This window comes from Microtus oregoni, unplaced genomic scaffold (assembly GCF_018167655.1).
Source record: "Microtus oregoni isolate MIOR12 unplaced genomic scaffold, Mior012 000127F_ref0000509, whole genome shotgun sequence".
Classification (NCBI taxonomy): domain Eukaryota; kingdom Metazoa; phylum Chordata; class Mammalia; order Rodentia; family Cricetidae; genus Microtus; species Microtus oregoni.
Genome location: NW_024544770.1, coordinates 1,292,820 through 1,314,037, shown reverse-complemented (window position 1 = coordinate 1,314,037; position 21,218 = coordinate 1,292,820). Strand labels below are relative to the sequence as shown.

The 21,218-nt window shown below is 41.5% G+C and overlaps 1 protein-coding gene across 1 annotated transcript; it reads left to right on the top strand.

Moving 5' to 3' along the window:
* The first annotated feature begins 19,879 nt into the window (after window positions 1-19,879).
* Window positions 19,880-20,692, top strand: LOC121444464 (spindlin-2-like). Its single transcript, XM_041646274.1, has one exon. The coding sequence runs from the start codon at window positions 19,880-19,882 to the stop codon at window positions 20,690-20,692; it is 813 nt and encodes a 270-aa protein (XP_041502208.1).
* The last annotated feature ends 526 nt before the right edge of the window (window positions 20,693-21,218 follow it).

Genomic DNA, 21,218 nt, shown 5'->3' with positions numbered 1-21,218 from the left:
AGCAATCAGGGAAATGCAAGTCAAAACAACTTTGAGATACCATCTTATACCTGTCAGAATGGCTAAAATCAAAAACACTTATTGCTACCTATGCTGGAGAGGATGTGGAGTAAGGGGAACACTTATCCATTGCTAGTGGGAATGCAAACTTTTGCAACCACTTTGGAAATCAGTATGGCGGTTTCTCAGGATTTCTCAGGGAGTCAATCTACTTCAGGATCCACTAATGGCACTCTTGGGAATATATCCAAGTGATGCCCAATCATAGTATAAAAGCATTTGTTCAACTATATTCATAGCAGCCCTATTTGTAATAGCCAGAACCTGGAAACAACCTAGGTTCTCCTCAGTAGAAGAATGGATAAAGTGTGGCACATATGCACATTAGAGTTCTATTCAGAGGTAAAACACAATGACATCTTCAATTTTCATGCAAATGGATAGAAATAGAAAATACTGTACTGAGTGAGATAACCCAGTCTCAAAAAGAAGAATATTGTATGAACTCATTCATTAGTGGACTCTAGCCATAAACAAAGGACATTGAGTGTATAGTTCATGATCCTAGAGAAGCTAAATAATAAGGTGAACTTAAAGAAAAACATATATAGATCCTCCTGGAAATTGGAAGCAGACAAAATCACCTGGCAAAAGTTGGGAGCCAGGGAGCGTGGGGTGGGTGAAAGCAGAGATGGGGAGAGAGAAGGTAGAAGGGGACGACTGCCGAGAGCTTGGGGGAGTGGAATGGTTGAGATGGAAAAAAGGTGGATATGGAAGCAGGGAAGAAGATATCTTAATTAAGGGAGCCATTTTAGAGTTGGCTAGTCTTGGCTCTAGAGGGGTTCCCAGATGTTCAAAGGGATATCCCCAGCTAGGTCTTTGTGCAGTAGAAGAGAGGGTGCCAAAACTGGCCTTGTCCCAGAGCCACACTGATGAATATCTTGAATATAACCATACAACCTTAGTCTGGCGATGGATGGAGATAGAGACAGAGACCCACATCGGAGCACTGGACTGAGCTTCCAAGGTCCAGTCGAAGAGCAGGAAATGGAGACAAATAGAAAGGAAGTCAGAACCGTGAGGGGTTTGTCCACCCACTGAGATGGTGTGACTGATTTAAGGGGAGCTCACTGATGCCTGCTGGACTGGGACTAAACAAGCATGTGATCAAACTGGACTGTATGAATGTGGCTGACAATGGGGGCTGACTGAGAAAACAATGATGATGGCACTGGCATTTGATTTTATTTCATGTACTAGCTTTTTATGATTCTAGTCTGTTTGGATGCATACCTTCCTAGACCTGGATGGAGAGAAGAGGACTTGGACTTCCCATAGGGCAGAGTAACCTGCCATCTCTTAGGACTGGAAGGGGAGGAGAGAGGATGAGTGAGGAGTGGGAGGGAAATGGGAGGAGGTGGAAATTTTGAATCTATTTATAAAACAAAAAATAAAATGTTTGAATTTAAAAAATAAATAAATAAATAAAAAAAATCTTCCCTAGGCACTAATTTAGTAATGGCATAGATATTCATATATTTTCTCTTCATTTGCATTTTCCTTTCCAACATCTTCTCTCTGTAGTTGAACTCTCAATTCTCTTGCCTCACTAGTTAAAGTGGCTGGTATTGTAGGCCTTCATCACCATTTGTGGTGTTTTCAATATATATTCTAATTTCTCTTTTTAATTTCTTCTTTTACACATTGTCATAAAATTTAGTTTTGACAGATTCTAATTTTCTAAGTTACATAAATTTCCTTGTTATCGATTTCAAACTTTATTCCATTGTTGTTAAAGTGTGTACTTATTTCTATACTTTTCTTTTTCTTCTTCCAGTGGAAATTCTTCCCTTTCTAACATGGAGAATGTTGTACATTGACTTGAGAAGAATGTCTGTATTGCTACTCTTGGGTAAAATATAGTGTAGATGTATTTTTCAAACAATTTGCTTCTTAGTGTTGTTCAAGTCTTTTATCTCACTGTTAAATTCTCTCTAGTGTGCTAACTGCTACTGAACATAGTTATTGAAATCTCCAATTAGTATTTTGAATTGCTTATTGTATCTCTGTGACTTTTTGCTTCATGTAATTTTTTTCTGATATTAGGCGATTGAAATAGGTTTCTATTATAATCAGCCCTTTGATCAATAGTAAGCATATTTTAGCCTGTAAGGTTTTTGTTTTAAAGTGTATTTTCTGAGATATTAAATTGCCATTCTAGCTTTCTTGGGCTTGCAATTTGTTTTCTCTATGGAAACACATTTTATTTTCAGTGATATAGTAGTATTTCACAGCCAAAAGATTATAGTCTCTATCTTTCTACTATAGATGGGTCATAAAGTTATTTATAATCTTCTAAACTATAAACATACTTCTAAAGATGTGCATTTTAAAATTAGGTATACTGGTTCCAAATTCTCCAAGAGAATGATTATATGTACTTAAATCATTACCAATAATGTATAGTAAGTTTCCCACACTCTAGTTAACATAGCATGGTATCAGTAATTTTTTTATTTATTATTATTGAACTCTACATTTTTCTCTACTATCATCCCTGTTAGGCTTACAATTTATATCTTGTATTTTTTCCCAGGTTTTTTTTTATTTAATTGTTTTATTTATTTATTTTTTGTTGAAAAAATTTCTGCCTCCTCCCTGCCTCCCATTTCCCTTCCCCTCCTCCCATTCCTCTCCCCCCCACTCCTCTCCCCCTCTCCCCACTCCATTCCCCCTCCTTTGTGTGTCACAAAAAATAAACACATAAATTGAAAGTTTAAAAAAAAAACCTGGGAGGGCAGGTTTTTTTTTAACTTTCAATTTATGTGTTTATTTTTTGTGACACACAAATTAATAGATTAATTTATCATCCTTACATTCTTGGGGTGAAAGGAAATGAACTCTATCAGTTTTTAACAGTGAACCATGAGCATGCCTTATAGGGATCTTTGAAGTCTCCAAAAGGAGGATGGGACTCACACTGATGATTCCTCCAGGACTATGTTAACACCACTAAGCTGAAAAACACCACCTAAAGATTGGCTTTGGACTACAAACGCTCAGAACAATTTCAGGGTGGCTAGTTGACATGATCCAGCCTAACAGCCTACTCTAGCTAGGACTTGAGACAAGCCCTGCACTTACCCATTTTGCAGACACGAGGAAACAAATGATACTGCTACCTCTCCCAGGACTTGCCAATTAACCCAAACTTTTCTTTTCAGGATGCCCTAAAGATTCTGTTGCCTCCAGACAGCAGGAATAAATTTAAGAAAGCAATGCTCACATTCCCAAGAGGTGGGGTGGGTAGTTTGTTTCTTTCATTGGGTTATGGATATTTGTCATTGTTTAGAGTAATTGGCTCTTTTCTTTATGACAATGAGACACATCTGCTCCTCACAGGAGCACTCTACTTTAGAGAAGATGATGAGCATCAAGGAAATTCCACATGAATTTACTTTCTTTGTGGCAAAAGTAAGACACTGGGAAATAAACTGTCCTTGTTTTTAGTGCTGACACTATGCTGCCCTAATTGAACAAGCAAGCAGGACATAACAAAAAAAGTGTCTACTAAACATTTTCAAGACAAAGTTGGACAGCCCTTTAGAATATCCTGCTTCCCAGAAATGTCTGTCAAATATTGTAGGTCTGTAGGCCAAAGATGGATGCCTCAACATTGCAGAAGAACATAGGGTGACTGTCCTGGCAGCCAGTCATTTCTGTCATTTCTCACATTTTTTAGTATATTTATCCCGTATTATCCTCTCTTATCCTCCTCTCATCCTCATCGAACCCTTTCTTCCTAACAACTGTATCTTCGTTTTTATATCTGTCATTAGTGCCCTATTGAGTTTAATTAGGGTTGCTTGCATAGTCGTGGGTGTGGGATTATTTACAGGAGTATGACCAACTTAACAGTGGTTACACTACTGAAGATAAACAGCTCCCTTTCCCCAGCAGCCATTAACTGCCAATATATCTTCAGAAGAGGGGCCTCATGATATTGCTATACATTTATTATACTGATAAAATTCTAATACCAAAAGTTTCCCAAAGTGGAGGCACTAGTGAGCATTGCATGAGAGCATGCATGTAGTGTTAATTTTCCTTTATTTCTGAAATTGTCTTCATCTACTTTCAGTGTTGGGATTGAATCAAGGACCGCATACTTTCGGTGAATACTCCTACCTCGTACTAACAAATACTTGAGAGCTGATATCATATTTTAAATATGTGTGTGTGTGTGTGTGTGTGTGTCTTGTGTCTGTCTCTCTGTGTGTGTGTGTTGTGTCTATCTCTGTGTGTGTGTGTTTGCCTTTCTATGTATGAGCATGTGCATATGGCTGTTTGAAGATCCCAGAAGGGATCACATTCCTTAAAGATAGAGTTGCAGATGGTTATGACCCTTGAATTTGGAATACAGGAACCAAATTGGGTCCTTTGCAAGAACAGCAAGGACTTGTAAGTGCTGCACCATCTCTCCAGCTCCTTTTCTAGTTTTTTTCTTTTTTTTTATTATTAAACTCTTTTTATTAAAAATTTCCGCCTCCTCCCCGCCTCCCTTTTCCGTCCCCCTCCCCCTACTCCCCACGTCCCACTTCCCTTCCCCTCCCTCTCCAGTCCAAAGTGCAGTCAGGGTTCCCCGCCCTGTGGGCAGTCCAAGATCCTCCCACCTCCATCCAGGTCTAGGAAGGTGAGCATCCAAACAGACTAGGCTCCCACAAAGCCAGTACATGCAGTAGGATCAAAACTCAGTGCCATTGTCCTTGGCCTCTCAGCAGCCCTCATTGTCCGCCATGTTCAGAGAGTCCAGTTTTATCCCATGCATTTTCAGTCCCAGTCCAGCTGGCCTTGGTGAGCTCCCAATAGATCAGCAAACCGTCTCAGTGGGTGGGTGCCCCCCTCACGCGGTCTTGACTTCCTTGCTCATGTTCTCCCTCCTTCTGTTCCTCATTTGGACCTTGGGAGCTCAGTCCATTGCTCCAGTGTGGGTCTCTGTCTCTATCTCCATACATCGCCAGATGAAGGTTCTATGGTGATATGCAAGATATTCATTAGTATGGCTATAGGGTCGGACCATTTCAGGCTCTCTCTCCTCAGCTGCCCAAGGACCTAGTTGGGTACATCTCTCTGGACCCCTGGGAACCCTTCTAGAGTCAAGGCTCTTGCCAACCCTAAAATGGTTCCCTTAATTAAGAAATATACTTCCCTGCTCCCGTATCCATCCTTCCATTATCCCAACCATCCCATTCTTTTCTTGGTTTTTAAACAGGCACTCTTAGTTTAAAATCTTCCCTAAGCACTAGTTTGGTAATGGCATAGATGTGCTCATATTTTGCCTTCATTTACATCTTTCATTTCCCTCATCTTCTCTCTGTATTTGAACTCTCAATTCTCCCGCCTCAGCAGTTAAAGTCCTGGGGTTTTAGGCCTTCATGATGATTTCTGGTGTTTTCAATATAAATTCTAATTTCTCTTTTTGGTTTCTTCTTTTACACATTGTCATAGTATTGAGTTTCAACATATTCTAATTTTCTAAATTACATAAATTTCCTTGTTATCGATTTCAAACTTCATTCCACTTTGGTCAAAGTGTGTACTTAATTCTAAACATTTCTTTTTTTCTTCTTCTTCCAGTGTATGATCTAACATGGAGAATGTTCTACATTGTCCTGAGAACAATGTCTGTGCTGTTACTCTTTAGTGGAATGTAGTTTAGATGTACTTCTAAGACTATTTGCTTCTTACTCTTGTTCAAGTCTTTTATCTCACTATTAAATTCTCTCTACTGTCCTAACTGCTACTGAACATAGTTATTGAAATCTCTAAGTAGTATTATGAACTGTCTATTGTATCTCTGTGGCTTTTTGCTTCATCTATTTTTTCTGATCTTAGGCAACTGTAATTGCTTCCTATTACAAATAACACTTTGATCAATAATAAGTGTAATATAGCCTTTAAGGTTTTTGGTTTAAAGTGTATTTTGTAAGATACTTAAATTGCCACTCTAGCTTTCTTAGGCTTGCAAATTATTTCTGTATGGAAATACATTTTATTTTCAGTGATACAGCATATTTCACAGCCAAAAGATATTAGTCTCTATTATCTTTCTACTACAGATGGACTATAATGTTATTTATAATCTTCTAAACTATAAACATCCATGTACAATTATGCAAGCATTTTAGCATCTCAAAATTTGGTATCAAAGTACATTTGCATTTTAAAATTAGATATAATGGTTCTAAATTATCCAAGAGAATGATTATTTGTATTTAAATTCCCACCAATAATATGTAGTAATTTCCCACACTCTAGTTAACATTGCATGGTATCAGTAATATTTTTATTGAGCTCCATGTTTTTCTCTGCTTTCCTCCCTGTTAGACATACAATTTATATCTTGTATCTTTTCCCAGTTTTTTTAAAACTTTCAGTCTAAGTGCTTATTTTTTGTGATACACGGATTAATAGCTTCATTTATTGTTCTTACATCCTCGGGGTGAATGGAAATGAACTCATTGCCATGTTCAGAGTTGTACCAAATTTGGAGACAATGAAAAAGGGGAGACTGAAAAGAAACCTATTCTTCCGCAGTGACAATAGGCTGGAGATGACACCCTTTTCTTTTTCAGCTTCTGAGCTGCAGCTCCCTTAGTTGAGAGCTCTTCCACACCCTTGAACTCAGGATTGAAGAGTAGGGACCAAGTGATTTAGGCATAGAAAGAGTAAGAGGAAGGAGAACATATTAATCAAGAGAGATGTTCAAGGCATGCAGGCTTTAATGCTAGCACTGGAGAAGCATTAGCTTGGGGATCTGTGTGTGCTTAAGGACTGCATGGTCTTTAAAAAAAATGCCCCCTCCCTCACCTCACATGACACCACAATGACATCATAGTAGTGGTCCAATCATTTGGCTATGGAACATAGGATAATTTGCATAGGACTACCGATTGGCAAAAGAGCATAAGCCCATCCCCAAGATGATGTTTGTGTACAAATAGTTTCCAGACAAACCGCACTTAGTGCTGGCTATTGGACATGCAATGAGCAGCTCCTATAAAGTCTTTATAAATGAACTAAATTTGTTAAAAAAAATCAAGAGATATGATCCTGGGAGTGGAACTAATTCAGACAACAGACTTCTGGGGTGTGTTCTCCGTTCATTTGCCCAGATAATACTAGAAAATATGCAATTCATTGGTTTTATTTAAGTGAGTTCCTGAAAGAAAGGTCCTCATGTTCGTGACCAACATTTTAGGGAAGGAGATGACTTTAAGGCATCGCCTCAGAAAAAGTTACCCTGCAGAGTAGGATTACTCATTTGAGTGGGGTAACTCAGAGGAGACAGGAATATCTGCTGGTGAATATCACCATGCAAGGACTGGTCATCCTATCAAAAGTCATGCTGCTAGAAGGGTCATTCTTGTGAGGAGGGTAATTCTGCAGAGAGAGGGTCCTCTCCTGTGAAATGTCACCATACAGCGAGGCTTTGCCTCAGAAAAAGGTACCCTGCAGAGGAGGGCTACACATTTGAATGCAGTAATTCTGGGTAGAAAGGAACTGCTGCAGGTGAAGATCGCCATGCAAGGAGTGGTCACCCTATCAAAAGTCATGCTGCAGAGGAGTGTCATTTATCTGAAGAGGGTAACTCTGCAAAAGAAGACCCTCTCTTGTAAAATGTCACCATGCAGAGACGCTTCTCCTCAGAAATAGGGACCCTGCAGAGAGGGGGTACTCATTTGAGAGGGGTAACTTGGCAGGGAGAAGACCTCTGCAGGTGAAGATCGCCCTGCAGGGAGAAGTTGTCCAATCAAAAGCCACTCTGCAGAGGAGGACCAATCATCTGAGAAGTGTAACTGGCAAAGAAAGGACCCTCTCCAGGAAAAGTTCACCCCACAGGGAGAGGTCAACCTCAGAGGATCAGATTCCCTGCTGAGGAGGGAAGCTCATTTGGAAAGGGTACCTCAGCAGTTTGAGTACCTTCTATTGGTGAAGGTCACTCCATCAAAAGCTGCCATGCCGAAAAGAGTCATTTGTCTAAAAAGGGTAATTCTGCAAATAGAGTATCCTCTCCTATGAAATGTCACCTTTCAATGAGGCTTTGCTTCATAAAAAGGTACACGGCAGAGGAGAGCTGCTCTTTTGAGAGGCGTACCATGGCAGGGTACCCTCTGCAAGGAAAGATCACACTGCATGGAGAGGTCACCCCATCCAAACCTGCACTGCAGAGGAGGGTCATTCATCTGAAAAACATAACTCTGAAAAGAGAAGGCCCTCTCCTGGGAAAAATCACCGCACAAGGAGGTGTCGCCTCAGCAAAGAGTTACCCTGCAGAGGAGGGTTACTCCTTTGAGAGGGGTAACTCTGAAAACAGAGGACCCTTTCTGGGAAAGATAACATAGGAAGAAAAGCAGCCCAGCAGAGGAGGGTAACTCAGTTGAAAGGCAAAACTTTGCTGCAGGAGGACACACTACACATGTTTTTGTTCTCAAAAAAATGTTTCCCACAATTGGAAACGGGATAAATCGATTTTATGTACTGTTTTGCTATTTTATCTTTTTATTAATTTTCACTCAAATCTCCAACATATTATAATTCTTGTTTGTTTTAGGTTTATTTATTCCTTTATCCCAGTGTCTTGAAACAAAAGGCCAGGTTGCTGAGCTGATATTTTTCTTTAAATATGTGTGTGTCTGTGTGTGTGTGTGTGTCTGTGTGTGTGTGTTGTGTTGTGTGTGTGTGTGTTTGTCTTTCTATGCATGAGCATGGGCATTTGGTTTTTGAAGATCCCAGAAGGGATCATATACCTTGAAGCTAGAGTTGCAGAAGGATGTGACTCCTGAATTTGGCTTGCAGGACCCAAACTGGGTCCTTCGCAAGACCAGCAAGGGCTTGCAACAGCTGAACTATCACTCCAGCCCCTTTTTCTTGGTTTTTAAACAGACAGTCATAGTTTAAAATCTTCCCTAAGCACTAATTTAGTAGTGGCATAGATATTCATGTATTTTTTTTATTTTTTTTATTAAAAAAAGGAAAAAAAAGTTTCCGCCTCCTCCCAGCCTCCCATTTCCCTCCCCCTCCTCCCACCCTTCTCCCCCTCCCCCCACTCCTCTCCCCCTCCCTCTCCAGTCCAAAGAGCAGTCAGGGTTCCCTGCCCTGTGGAAAGTCCAAGGTCCTCCCCCCTCCGTCCATATCTAGGAAGGTGAACATTCAAACTGGCTAGGCTCCCACAAAGCCAGAACATTAAGTAGGATCAAAACCCTGTGCCATCGTCCTTGGCTTCTCATCAGCGCTCATTGTTCGCCATGTTCAGAGATTCCGGTTTTATCCCATGCTTTTTCAGTCACAGTCCAGCTGGCCTTGGTGAGCTCCCAATAGATCAGCCCCACTGTCTCAGTGGGTTGGTGCACCCCTCATGATCCTGACTTCCTTGCTCATGTTCTCCCTCCTTCTGCTCCTCATTGGGACCTTGGGAGCTCAGTCCAGTGCTCCAGTGTGGGTCTCTGTCTCTATCTCCATCCATCACCAGATGAAGGTTCTTTGGTGATATGCAAGATATTCTTCAGTATTGCAATAGGATAGGGTCATTTCAGGTTCCCTATCCTCAGCTGCCCAAGGAACTAACTGGGGACATCGCCTTGGGCTCCTGGGAGCCACTCTAGGTTCAAGTCTCTTGCCAACCCTAAGGTGGCTCCCTTAACTAAAAATTGTGCTTTTGTGCTCCCCTATCCAACCTTCCTTTATCCCAATCATCCTTTTTCCCCAAGTTCCCCCTATCCTCCCCTTCTCCCTTTTCTCTCCCCCTCTCCCCTTACCCCCATCCCACCCCACCCCCAAGATCCCAATTTTCTGCCCGACAATTTGGTCTACTTCCCATAGCCAAGAGGATAACTACATGTTTTTCCTTGGGTTCATCTTCTTACTTAGCTTCTTTAGGTTCACCAATTGTAGACTCCGTGACCCTTACTTATGGCTAGAAACCAATTATGAGTGAGTACATGCCATGTTCATCTTTTTGGGTCTGGGTTACCTCACTCAGTATAGTGTTTTCTATTTCCATCCATTTGCATGCAAAATTAGAGAAGTCATTGTTTTTTTTCCACAGCGTAGTACTCTAATGTGTATATATTCCACACATTCTTCATCCATTCTTCCATTGAAGGGCATCTAGGTTTTTTCCAGGTTCTGGCTATTACAAATAATACTGCTATGAACATAGTTGAACAAATGCTCTTGTCATATGATAGGGCATCTCTTGGGTATATTTCCAAGAGTGGTATTGCTGGGTCCAGGGGTAGGTTGATCCCGAATTTCCTGAGAAACCGCCACACTGCTTTCCAAAGTGGTTGCACAAGATTGCATTCCCACCAGCAATGGATGAGGGTACCCCTTCCTCCACAGCCTCTCCAGCAAAGGCTATCATTGGAGTTTTTGATTTTAGCCAATCTGACAGGTGCAAGATGATATCTCAAAGTTGTTTTGATTTGCATTTCCCTGATCGCTAAGGAGGTTGAGCATGACTTTAAGTGTCTTTTGGCCATTTGAACTTCTTCTGTTGAGAATTCTCTGTTCAGTTCAGTGTCCAATTTTTTAATTGGGTTAATTAGCCCTTTAAAGTCTAGTTTCTTGAGTTCTCTATATATTTTGGAGATCAGACCTTTGTCTGTTGCGGGGTTGGTGAAGATCTTCTCCCAGTCAGTAGGTTGCCTTTTTGTCTTAGTGACAGTGTCCTTTGCTTTACAGAAGCTTCTCAGTTTTAGTAGGTCCCATTTATTCAATGTTACCCTTAATGTCTGTGCTGCAGGGGTTATACATAGGAAGCGATCTCCTGTGCCCATCTTTTGTAGGGTACTTCCCACTTTCTCTTCTGTCAGGTTCAGTGTGTTCGGACTGATATTGAGGTCTTTAAGCCATTTGGACTTGAGTTTTGTGCATGGTGATAGATATGGGTCTATTTTCATTCTTCTACAGGTTGACATCCAGTTGTGCCAGTACCATTTGTTGAAGATGCTTTCTTTCTTCCATTGTATACTTTTAGCTCCTTTATCGAAAATGAGGTGATCATAGGTTTGTGAGTTAAAATTCGGGTCTTCTATCGATTCCTTTGGTCGACTTCTCTGTTTTTATGCCAGTACCACACTGTTTTCATCACTATAGCTCTGTAATAGAGTTTGAAGTCAGGGATGGTCATGCCTCCAGAAGATCCTTTATTTTATAGGATTGTTTTGGCTATCCTGAGTTTTTTGTTTTTCCATATAAAGTTGATTATTGTCCTCTCAAGATCTGTGAAGAATTTTGATGGGACCTTGATGGGGATTGCATTGAATCTATAAATTGCCTTTGGCAGAATTGCCATTTTTATTATGTTGGTCCTCCCAATCCAAGAGCAAGGGAGGTCCTTCTATTTTCTGGTATCCTCCTCAATTTCTTTCTTCAATGCCTTAATGTTCTTGTCAAATAGATCTTTCACTTCCTTGGTTAGAGTTACCCCAAGATATTTTATACTGTTTGTGGCTATGCTGAAAGGTGAAGCTTCTCTGATTTCCCTCTCTGCTTCCATATCCTTTGTGTATAAGAGAGCGACTGATATTTTGGAGTTGATCTTGTATCCTGCCGCATTACTAAAGGTGTTTATCAGCTGTAAAAGTTCTTTGATGGAGTTTTGGGGGCCACTTATGTACACTATCATATCATCATCTGCAAATAATGAAAGTTTCACTTCTTCCTTTCCAATTCGAATCCCCTTGATCCCATTATGTTGTCTTATTGCTATTGCTAGAACTTCAAGCACTATATTGAAGAGGTATCGCGAGAGTGGACAGCCTTGTCGTGTTCCTGAGTTTAGTGGGATGGCTTTGAGTTTCTCTCCATTTAATTTGATGTTAGCTGTCGGCTTGCTGTATATAGCTTTTATTATATTTAGGTATGACCCTTGTATCCCTAATCTCTCCAATACTTTTATCATTAAGGGATGTTGAATTTTGTCAAATGCTTTTTCAGCATCTAATGAAATGATCATATTGGTTTTTTTCTTTCAGTTTATTTATATGATGGATTACATTGATAGATTTTCGTATGTTGAACCAGCCCTGCATCTCTGGGATGAAGCCTACTTGATCATAATGGATAATTTTTCTAATGTGTTCCTGGATTCGGTTTGCCAGTATTTTGTTGAGGATTTGTGTGTCGATGTTCATGAGTGAGATTGGCCTATAATTCTCTTTCTTGGTTGAGTCTTTGTGCGGTTTTGGTATAAGAGTAACTGTAGCTTCATAAAAGGAATTTGGCAATGCCTCTTCTGTTTCTATATTGTGAAATACATTAAGGAGTATAGGTATTAGGTTTTCTTGGAAGTTCTGGTAGAATTCCACATTGAAACCATCTGGTCCTGGGCTTTTTTTGCTAGGGAGGTTTTTGATAACCGCTTCTAATTCTTCGCGACTAACAGGTCTATTTAGATTGTTCACCTGGTCCTGGTTTAACTTTGGTATATGGTCTTTATCTAAAAAAGTGTCCATTTCCTTTACATTTTCCAGTTTTGTGGCATACAGGCTTTTGTAGTAAGATTTAATGATTCTCTGAATTTCCTCTGTGTCTGTGGTTATGTCCTCCTTTTCATTTCTGATCTTATTAATTTGCAAATTCTCTCTCTGCCGTTTGATTAGTTTGGATAGGGGTTTGTCAATCTTGTTGATTTTCTCCAGGAACCAGCTTTTTGTTTCATTGATTCTTTGTATTGTTTTCTGTGTTTCTATTTTGTTGATTTCAGCCCTCAGTTTGGTTATTTCCAGTCTTCTACTCCTCCTAGGGAGGCTGCTTCCTTTTTTTTTCTAGAGCTTTCAGGTGGGCTGTCAAGTCTCCAATGTGTGTTTTCTCTGTTTTCTTTAAGTGGGCACTTAGTGCTATGAACTTTCCCCTTAGGACTGCTTTCATAGTGTCCCATAAGTTTGAGTATGTTGTTTCTTTATTTTCATTGAATTCCAGGAAGACTTTAGCTTCTTTCTTTATTTCTTTCTTAATCCAGGTATGGTTCAGTAGTTGACTGTTCAGTTTCCATGAATTTGTAGGCTTTCTGGGGGTAGCATTGTTGTTAAATTCTAACTTTAATCCATGGTGATCTGATAAGACACAGGTGGTTAATAATTTTTTTTTTGTAACTGTGGATGTTTGCTTTGTTACCGACTATGTGGTCAATTTTCGAGAAGGTTCCATGAGCTGCAGAGAAGAAGGTATATTCTTTCCTATTTGGGTGGAATGTTCTAAAGATGTCTGTTAAGTCCATTTGATTCATTACCTCCATTAATTCTCTTATTTCTCTGTTAGGTTTCTGTCTGATTGACCTGTCCATTGGTGAGAGAGGAGTGTTGAAGTCTCCTACTATTAGTGTGTGCAGTTTGATCGCTGCCTTGAGTTTTAGCAATGTTTCTTTTACGTACGTGGGTGCTTTTATATTAGGGGCATAGATATTCAGGTTTGAGACTTCATCAAGATGAACTGTTTCTGTTATGAGTATAAAATGCCCCTCTCCGTCTCTTCTGATTGATTTAAGTTTGAAGTCAACTTTGTTAGAGATTAGTATGGCCACACCTGCTTGTTTCTTAGGTCCATTTGCTTGATAAGCCTTTTCCCAGCCCTTTACTCTGAGTAGGTGCCTGTCTTTGTGGTTGAGGTGTGTTTCTTGTAAACAGCAGAATGTTGGATCCTGTTTTCTTATCCAATCTCTTAGCCTGTGCCTTTTTATAGGTGAGTTGAGTCCATTGACATTAAGTGATATTAATGACCAGTGGTTGTTAACTCCGGTCACTTTTTTAGCCGTAGAGTTTGTGTGTTTCCCTTCTTTGAGTTGTGTTGGTGAAGGGTCTCTAGATGTCTGAGTTATTGTGACCATTGTTGGACTCCTTGGTTAGTAATTTTCCTTCTATTACTTTCTGTAAGGCTGGATTTGTGGCTACGTATTGTTTAAATTTGTTTTTATCCTGAAAAAATTTATTTTTCTCCATTTATAGTGAACGAAAGCTTGGCTGGGTATAGTAGTCTGGGCTTGCATCCATGGTCTCTCAGTTTCTGCAGTACATCTATCCAGGACCTTCTGGCTTTCATGGTTTCCATGGAGAAGTCAGGTGTAAGTCTGATAGGTTTACCTTTATAAGTAATTTGGCCTTTTTCCTTTGCAGCTCTTAATATTCTTTCCTTATTCTGTATGCTTTGTGTTTTGATTATTATATGGCGAGGGGATTTTTTTTTTTGATCCAGCCTATTTGATGTTCTGTATGCTTCTTGAACCTTCATAGGATATCTTTCTTTTGGTTGGGAAAGTTTTCTTCTATAATTTTATTAAATATATTTTCTGGACCATTGAGCTGCACTTCTTCTCCTTCTTCTACTCCAATTATTCTTAGGTTTGGTCTTTTTATTGTGTCCTATATTTCCTGAATGTTTTGTGATGAGAGTTTGTTGGACTTGCTGTTTTTTTTGATCAGTGTGTTTATTTTCTCTATAGTGTCTTCAGAATCTGAGATTCTTTCTTCTATCTCTTGTATTCTGTTGGTTATGCTTTTTTCTGTTGTCTCTGTTTGTTTACTTAAATTTTCCATGTCCAGCCGGCCCTCTGTTTGTGTTTTCTTCTTTGCCTCCATTTCAGTTTTCAAGTCTTGAACTGTTTCCATTATCTGTTTGATTGTTTTTCCTTGGTTTTCTAGGGTATCATTCACTGATTTATTCAATTCTTCAAATTTTCAGTTATATTTCTCATCCATTTCTATAAGGGCGTTTTTTACATGCTGTTTAAGGGCGTCAATCACTTTCATATGTCAATCTTTTCTACTTCTTCTTGATTAAGATGTTCATGTCCTCCCGTTGTGAGGTTGCTGGTTTCTGGTGGCTTCATGTTGCTTTTCAGATTGTTGGGTGAATTCTTGCATTGGCGCCTGCCCATCTCTTCCTCCGAATGCTCCCCTATGGACTCTTCTTTTACAGGATCAGGTCTCCTTGCCTACTGATGTACCTTCCCAGTGATGGCTCTCCCCAGTGATGGCTCTCCTGGTGCCGAGATCAGATCTCCATGCCCAATGATGGCTCTCCCCAATGCTGGCTCTTCTGGCGCAGAGATCAGGTCTCCGTGCCCAATGTTTGCTCTCCTGGCGCCGAGATCAGGTCTCCGTGCTGGTTGGGTAGCTCGTAAACAAAGCGCCTACCTTGCTTGGTGAAGGCAGGCTAGTGAATCAAAGGAACTCCCGCCCGCTTGGTTGCCCTGAGGATTCGGACGGACCCAGCACCCAGACAGGCTGGGCTGGGTGATGTTATGTGCCGAAAGAGGGCAGGGGGGCCGAGGTGGGGAGGGTTCTGGATGCAAGCTGGGTGGGATAGGAAGAAAGAGGCAGTATGCAGGGAGTAGAGGCTCTGCAGAGAGCCCAAGAAGGATAGGGGGTTGAGGAACTTCTGAGTTCCCTGTCCCGGCCGCGGGGTCAGAAACTCACCCCAATGTTTGCTCTCCTGGCGCCGACGATATTCATATATTTTGTCTTCATTTGAATTTTTATTTTCCAACATTTCCTCTCTGTAGTTGAACTTTCAGTTCTCCTGCCTCAGGAGAATGTTCTACATTGAGCTAAGAAAAATCTCTGTGCTGCTACTCTTGGGTGGAATGTAGTGTGGATGTACTTCTAAGACTATTTGCTTCTTAGTGTTGTTCAAGTCTTTTATCTCACTGTTAAATTCTCTCTAGTATCCTAACTGCTACTGAAAGTAGTTATTGAAATCTTTAATTAGTATTATGAATTGTCTATTGTGTCTCTGTGGCTTTTTGCTTCATGTAATTTTTTTTCTGATCTTAGTCGATTTTAAGAGCTTCCCACTACAATCAACCCTTTGATCTATAGTAAGCGTACTTTAGCCTGTAAGGTTTTTGGTTTAAAGTGTAAGATGGCGCCCACCTGGACCACTGTATCCACATAATGCCTGAGACAGCTTGGGAAGTAATTCTAGAACTAAAGAACAGCATTATGCATGGCTTCTCAGTAGCAGCAATTTCTCGGGTCTGCTCTGTTCGCTAGAGGCAAGGAAGCACTCTCATTTAAGAGAGGCTTCCTCACTCAGCTTTAGCTGCATAACCTTGCAGTTCTTTTAAGAGGTCCTGCCACCATACACTTACATAGTGTTGATGAAAAGCTGACATCATGCTTTTTGGTTTTCAACCGTAGCAGGAAAAAGCCACACTATTTTAAAATGCCAGCTTTCTGCACCATTCTGCCAGGGCAAACTCAGACTCTTTCAGGCAGGCAGTCCATGGGATAAAACCGGACTCGCTGAACATAGCGGACAATGAGGACTACTGAGAACTCAAGAACAATGGCAATGGGTTTTTGATCCTACTGCATGTACTGGCTTTGTGGGAGCCTAGGCAGTTTGGATGCTCACATACTAGACCTGGATGCAGGTGGAATGGATGGTCCTTGGACTTCCCACAGGGCAGGGAACCCTGATTGCTCTTTGGGCTGATGAGGAAGGGGGACTTGATGGGGAAGGGGGAGGGAAATGGGAGGCGGTGGTGGGGAGGAGGCAGAAATCTTTAATAAGGAAGAAAGAAAGAAAGAAAGAAAGAAAGAAAGAAAGAAAGAAAGAAAAAATAACTAGGAACTGCATTTGAGGGGACTATATTACAAAGGGAGGCAAATGACGTGTGATAACACAAAATAACTTTGAAAGAAATTTTTCGATAAGATTTTACAATGAAATAACTCTTTGTCCCAGTGTTTGTGAATGAGAAAGCATTTTTTTTTGCTAGACTTGAGAACAGTTCTAAGACTTTAGGGTGACAGTGAGAACATAAAATAGAAGACAGAGGAAAATTTGGCTGTTGGTGGCATAACAGGGTATTTGCATGCAGGGCACTTTTGACAAAGTAGCACAGACTCAGTGGCTTAAACAACAATACTTATTTTCTCAAAATTGTGAACTTCCTAAGTTTAAATAAAGGGTTTATCTGTATTCAGGGCATTTCTCTCGGCTTCTAAATGTTGGTCTCCCTTTCTGACATCAGGTCACCTTATCTGAGTGCCTCTGTATTCTGATTTATTGTAAGAACTATAATAAATATATATATATATATATAATATATATTAATAAATATATATATATTATATATATAATATATATAATAAATATATATATAAATAAATAAATATAAGAACATTGGATTACAACAGATATACATGATTGAATTTGCCTTAATTACCTCTACAAAGACCCAATCTCCATAAAAAGTCACATTCTTAGGGGCTAAGTTCTGAGATATCAAAATATAAGTTGATGAAGACATAATTCAGTCCTTAACCCGAGTTCCTAGATTAACACCCACTCCATTTGCCAGGCGGTCCAAAAAATACTCCATTTATTGAAAAAGAAAACCTACTTTATTTGGTTTTACTTAAATGTAGTAGAAAGCATCCTCATATAACATCTAATATTATTTCCAGAATTACAGGCTGTGTACCACAAAATATACATAAACTGAAAGTACAGAAAAATGAATCATACCCATAGCATGTTTGAGCACCTAACCCAAGTTGTTTACAAGTTGAAATCACAATGACAATGATTTAGAGGTAAAACAAGCCTGTATTTCTTTAAAACCGGTAGTTGGATCTAATGTACACATATATACTATTTTAAAGAAACACGAGTAGCCCGTTGATGGTGGCAAGTGCCTTAAATACCAGCACTGGGGAGGCAGACACAGGCAGATCTCTCTGAGTTCGAGGCCAGCCTGGTCTATAGAGCAAGTTCCAGGACAGCTAGGACTGTTACACAGAGAAACCCTGTATTGAAAATCAAAAACAAAAGAAAGGAAGGAAGGAAAAAGAAAAAAAAACTAAACACACAACAGGTGTGTTTGTCAGTATGTTATACTAAGAAATTAACCCTGTGCCTAATGTAATTGAACTGAGTCGCACACTGGGTTTATGTGGCACTGGATATCCACATCATCATAAGCAAAACTCATTTGTATATAATATGATGTATTATTTATGACCAAACTTAGTGAGTTTTGTGTTTGCATGTGAATTTGACATTGTCAGTGAGGGGCACAATTAAGAAACTACTGATGGGTAAGAGAGCATCCAGAGGCATCTAAAGAATCCAGAGCAGTGCAAAAAGGAAAGAGACCAGACATAGCCAAGGCTAGGAAAGCAGGGCATGGACCAGGAAGATGAGTAGCTGAGGGTAGGGAACCTGGGATCTGGTGAGGCCTGGCAGTTTAGGATAGATGTGGAAGTGAGGAAGGCCAGGAGCCAGGTGCTTCAACGTGTTTCACAAATCTCTGACTCTAGACTGGCATGGCTTGAAGGCCAGCAAGGACTGTGGGATGCAATCATAGGTGTCTGTCACTGTGGAGCCATTTGACCCTCCAGGCAGAGGCAAAGAAAATGACTCCTTTTAGCTGACAAGCCAGTTTCACTAGTTCCTGAAGAATGTTGACTTTTATCTATCTACCAGAAATCTTGAGTTCAGTTTGAACTTAATTTAGGCGCAATTTTGGACCAAAGCAGTGGCCCTGCCTTTTGGGGGAGAAAGGGGCATATTTTGGACCTTACTATATAACAAATAATTTAAAGAACTTCTAAAGTATCTGAAGCAAAAAAGTAGAAAGGTGGAGCTAAAGAGTATGAGAAAGTCAACAAAAATAAAAGGACTTTGAAGGAACCACAGTAACGAAAACTGGACAGAAAAGAAATGCAAGAGGAGATACAGATCAGAGAGAGAGAGAGAGAGAGAGAGAGAGAGAGAGAGAGAGAGAGAGAGAGATTGATTGAGAACAAAAAAGAAAAAAATCCCACCACCACCAACAAAAAGCCCTGCAAAAGAAAGCATAAAAAGGGTGAGACAAATTAATATACAGAATGAGAGAAGAGCAGCAGCTTCTGGAATTCCAAGGTGACAGGGCAGCTGCCTGCATGGGAGGAAAGCTGAAGATGCCAAGAGCCCACCAGCCTCAGGACACCACGGGTCCTCCAGTCATCTGTCCTGCCACCCTTTGAGGCAGCCCTGGAGGGCAGATGGATCATCCCTTTGGCCTTCTGGGAGCATCGCCAAGGCTGGTGCCTTTGCTGCGGGCTTTAAACAGAAGTAGCAGCAAGGTATCCAATATGGGCATACGGAGCCCTGGACCCCACAACAGGACGCCTATGGGTAGGCGAGCTTCTAGGTGGGTTCCAGGCCTGAGCGGGGGAGGGGGGCACACAGAGCGGGCAGGGGAAACAGAGTAGCAATCCTAGGGCACGCAGAGGGCACAGGGAGGACATCCGCAGCAGACAACAGGAACTGGGCAATAAAAGACCAGTGCAGATTCGGAAACCAGTTCAGAGAAGCCCAGAGATGGGTACAGGGGAGCAGCCTTTGTAGTCTGCAAGAGCTGTGAGCCTCAGGCTGGATGCTCAGCAAACTGAGGTGAAGGGCAAGGTGGAGGAAGGAGAGGAGCTTTGCCCCTCTTCTCCGCTCTGCATCCAAAGGGCCACAAAAGGCACAGGGCGCGGTGAGCGGGGGGGCACGGGGCAAAGGGCACATGGCTCGGGGCATGGAGCGCGCGGCAGTGACGGTTGGGCTTAGGCGTCGCCATTTTCGGCATCTCGGAGGTCCAAATCCTGTTCCATATCCGCTGCCCCGCTGAAGGTCTCCAGCCCGTCACAACAGAACCAGGGAACCCAGGAGAGCACAGCACATCAACAGGCACCCAGCCAGGTGTCCAGCTTTGCCGTCAGGTTCCCGGGGGTGATGGTGGGAGACGGTTAGAGAACAGATCCCTGGAGTGGAGGCATCTAACGGGGCGGGGCCATGAGTAAGCTGACCCTTTATCTCTTCCTGTTTCCCCAACACAGCCATGGACCCAGGCACCAGCACCCAGTATTTCTGCACCACTGAGGCCCAAGGGGAACCCGCAGATGCAGGTGCTGGACATGAGTTCTGTGACAAGATCGCCAAGACCGAGACTGCAGATTTGACCAAGAAAACACCTGCACAGAAGAGGCAGAGGAACAGATCTTCATCCCTGGCCCAAAGGAACATCGTGGGCCACAGAATCTCTCACAAGTGGAAGGAAGGGGATGGGCCCATCACCCATTGGAGAGGAACGGTTCTCCATCAGGTTCCTCTTAATCCCCCTCTCTATCTTGTGAAATACGATGGAATTGGTTGCGTCTATGGGTTGGAACTTCACCAAGATGAAAGAGTGTTGTCCCTTAAGGTGCTCTCTGATACAGTCAATCCATCCCCACTCCCTGATCCTAACTTTGCAGATACCATAATTGGCAAAGCGGTGGAGCACTTGTTTGAGGGTGAGCAAGGTGTAAAAGATATTTGGAGGGGGATGGTTCTGGCCCAAGCTCCTATACTTAATGCCTGGTTTTACATTACCTATGCAAATGATCCCACCTTATACATGTACCAGCTTCTGGATGATTATAAAGAGGGCAACCTCCGTATCCTGCCAGAATACAATGAGATTCCTCGACCAGATTTAAGACTGAAATTTAAGGATGGGCTGATAGGCAAGATTGTGGAATATACCCAAGACGACGGTTCTAAAAGGACCGGCAAAGTGATTGGTGAAGTAGAAGCCAAACCATCGGTGTACTTGATGAAATCTGACGATGATGTTCATATCCATGTCTATGACTTAGTGAAATATGTCTAATTGGCAAAGTTGTGCCACAACTATTGAAATAAAGTTGTCATTTTTAGACGTTCAGTGCCTGTTGCTTTTAAGTGTGTTGGGAGCTCACCATGGGCATAAGTTTGTCCTGATGGATACACATTTCTGTGTGTATAGCATGCTGTCTGTAAGCACTTTGCCTTGTGGAAAACACTGGGTGTGCTTGCTGGGTGGAGCAGGGAAGGAGGGAAGAGCTGTCAATTCAGCCTGTGAGAGAAGGGAGCTAGTATCATCTAAAAATGGAATGGGACTTAGCAGATCTGAATCTGTGGGGAGGAGGAGAAGGAAATGGAGTTGGGCTGTGGAGGAGAGGACTGCCTAGGGAGAAGTGAAGGGGAGCCAAAGTGTGAGAGAGGCTCCCTGTGGGTGAGATAGAGTGAAGGAAGAAACGTGGATTGGGAAGGGTAAGAGGGGTAACAGAGTGAAGTCTTCTGGCACCTTCTGGCTTTCAGAAAACCAAAGGAACTCCTGTAGGAGAATACACATAGCAGTGTGAAGAGGGACACAG

Bases quoted from the DNA above. Each gene is read 5' to 3' on its own strand.
- LOC121444464 (XM_041646274.1), top strand. From the start codon at position 19,880: ATGGACCCAGGCACCAGCACCCAGTATTTCTGCACCACTGAGGCCCAA.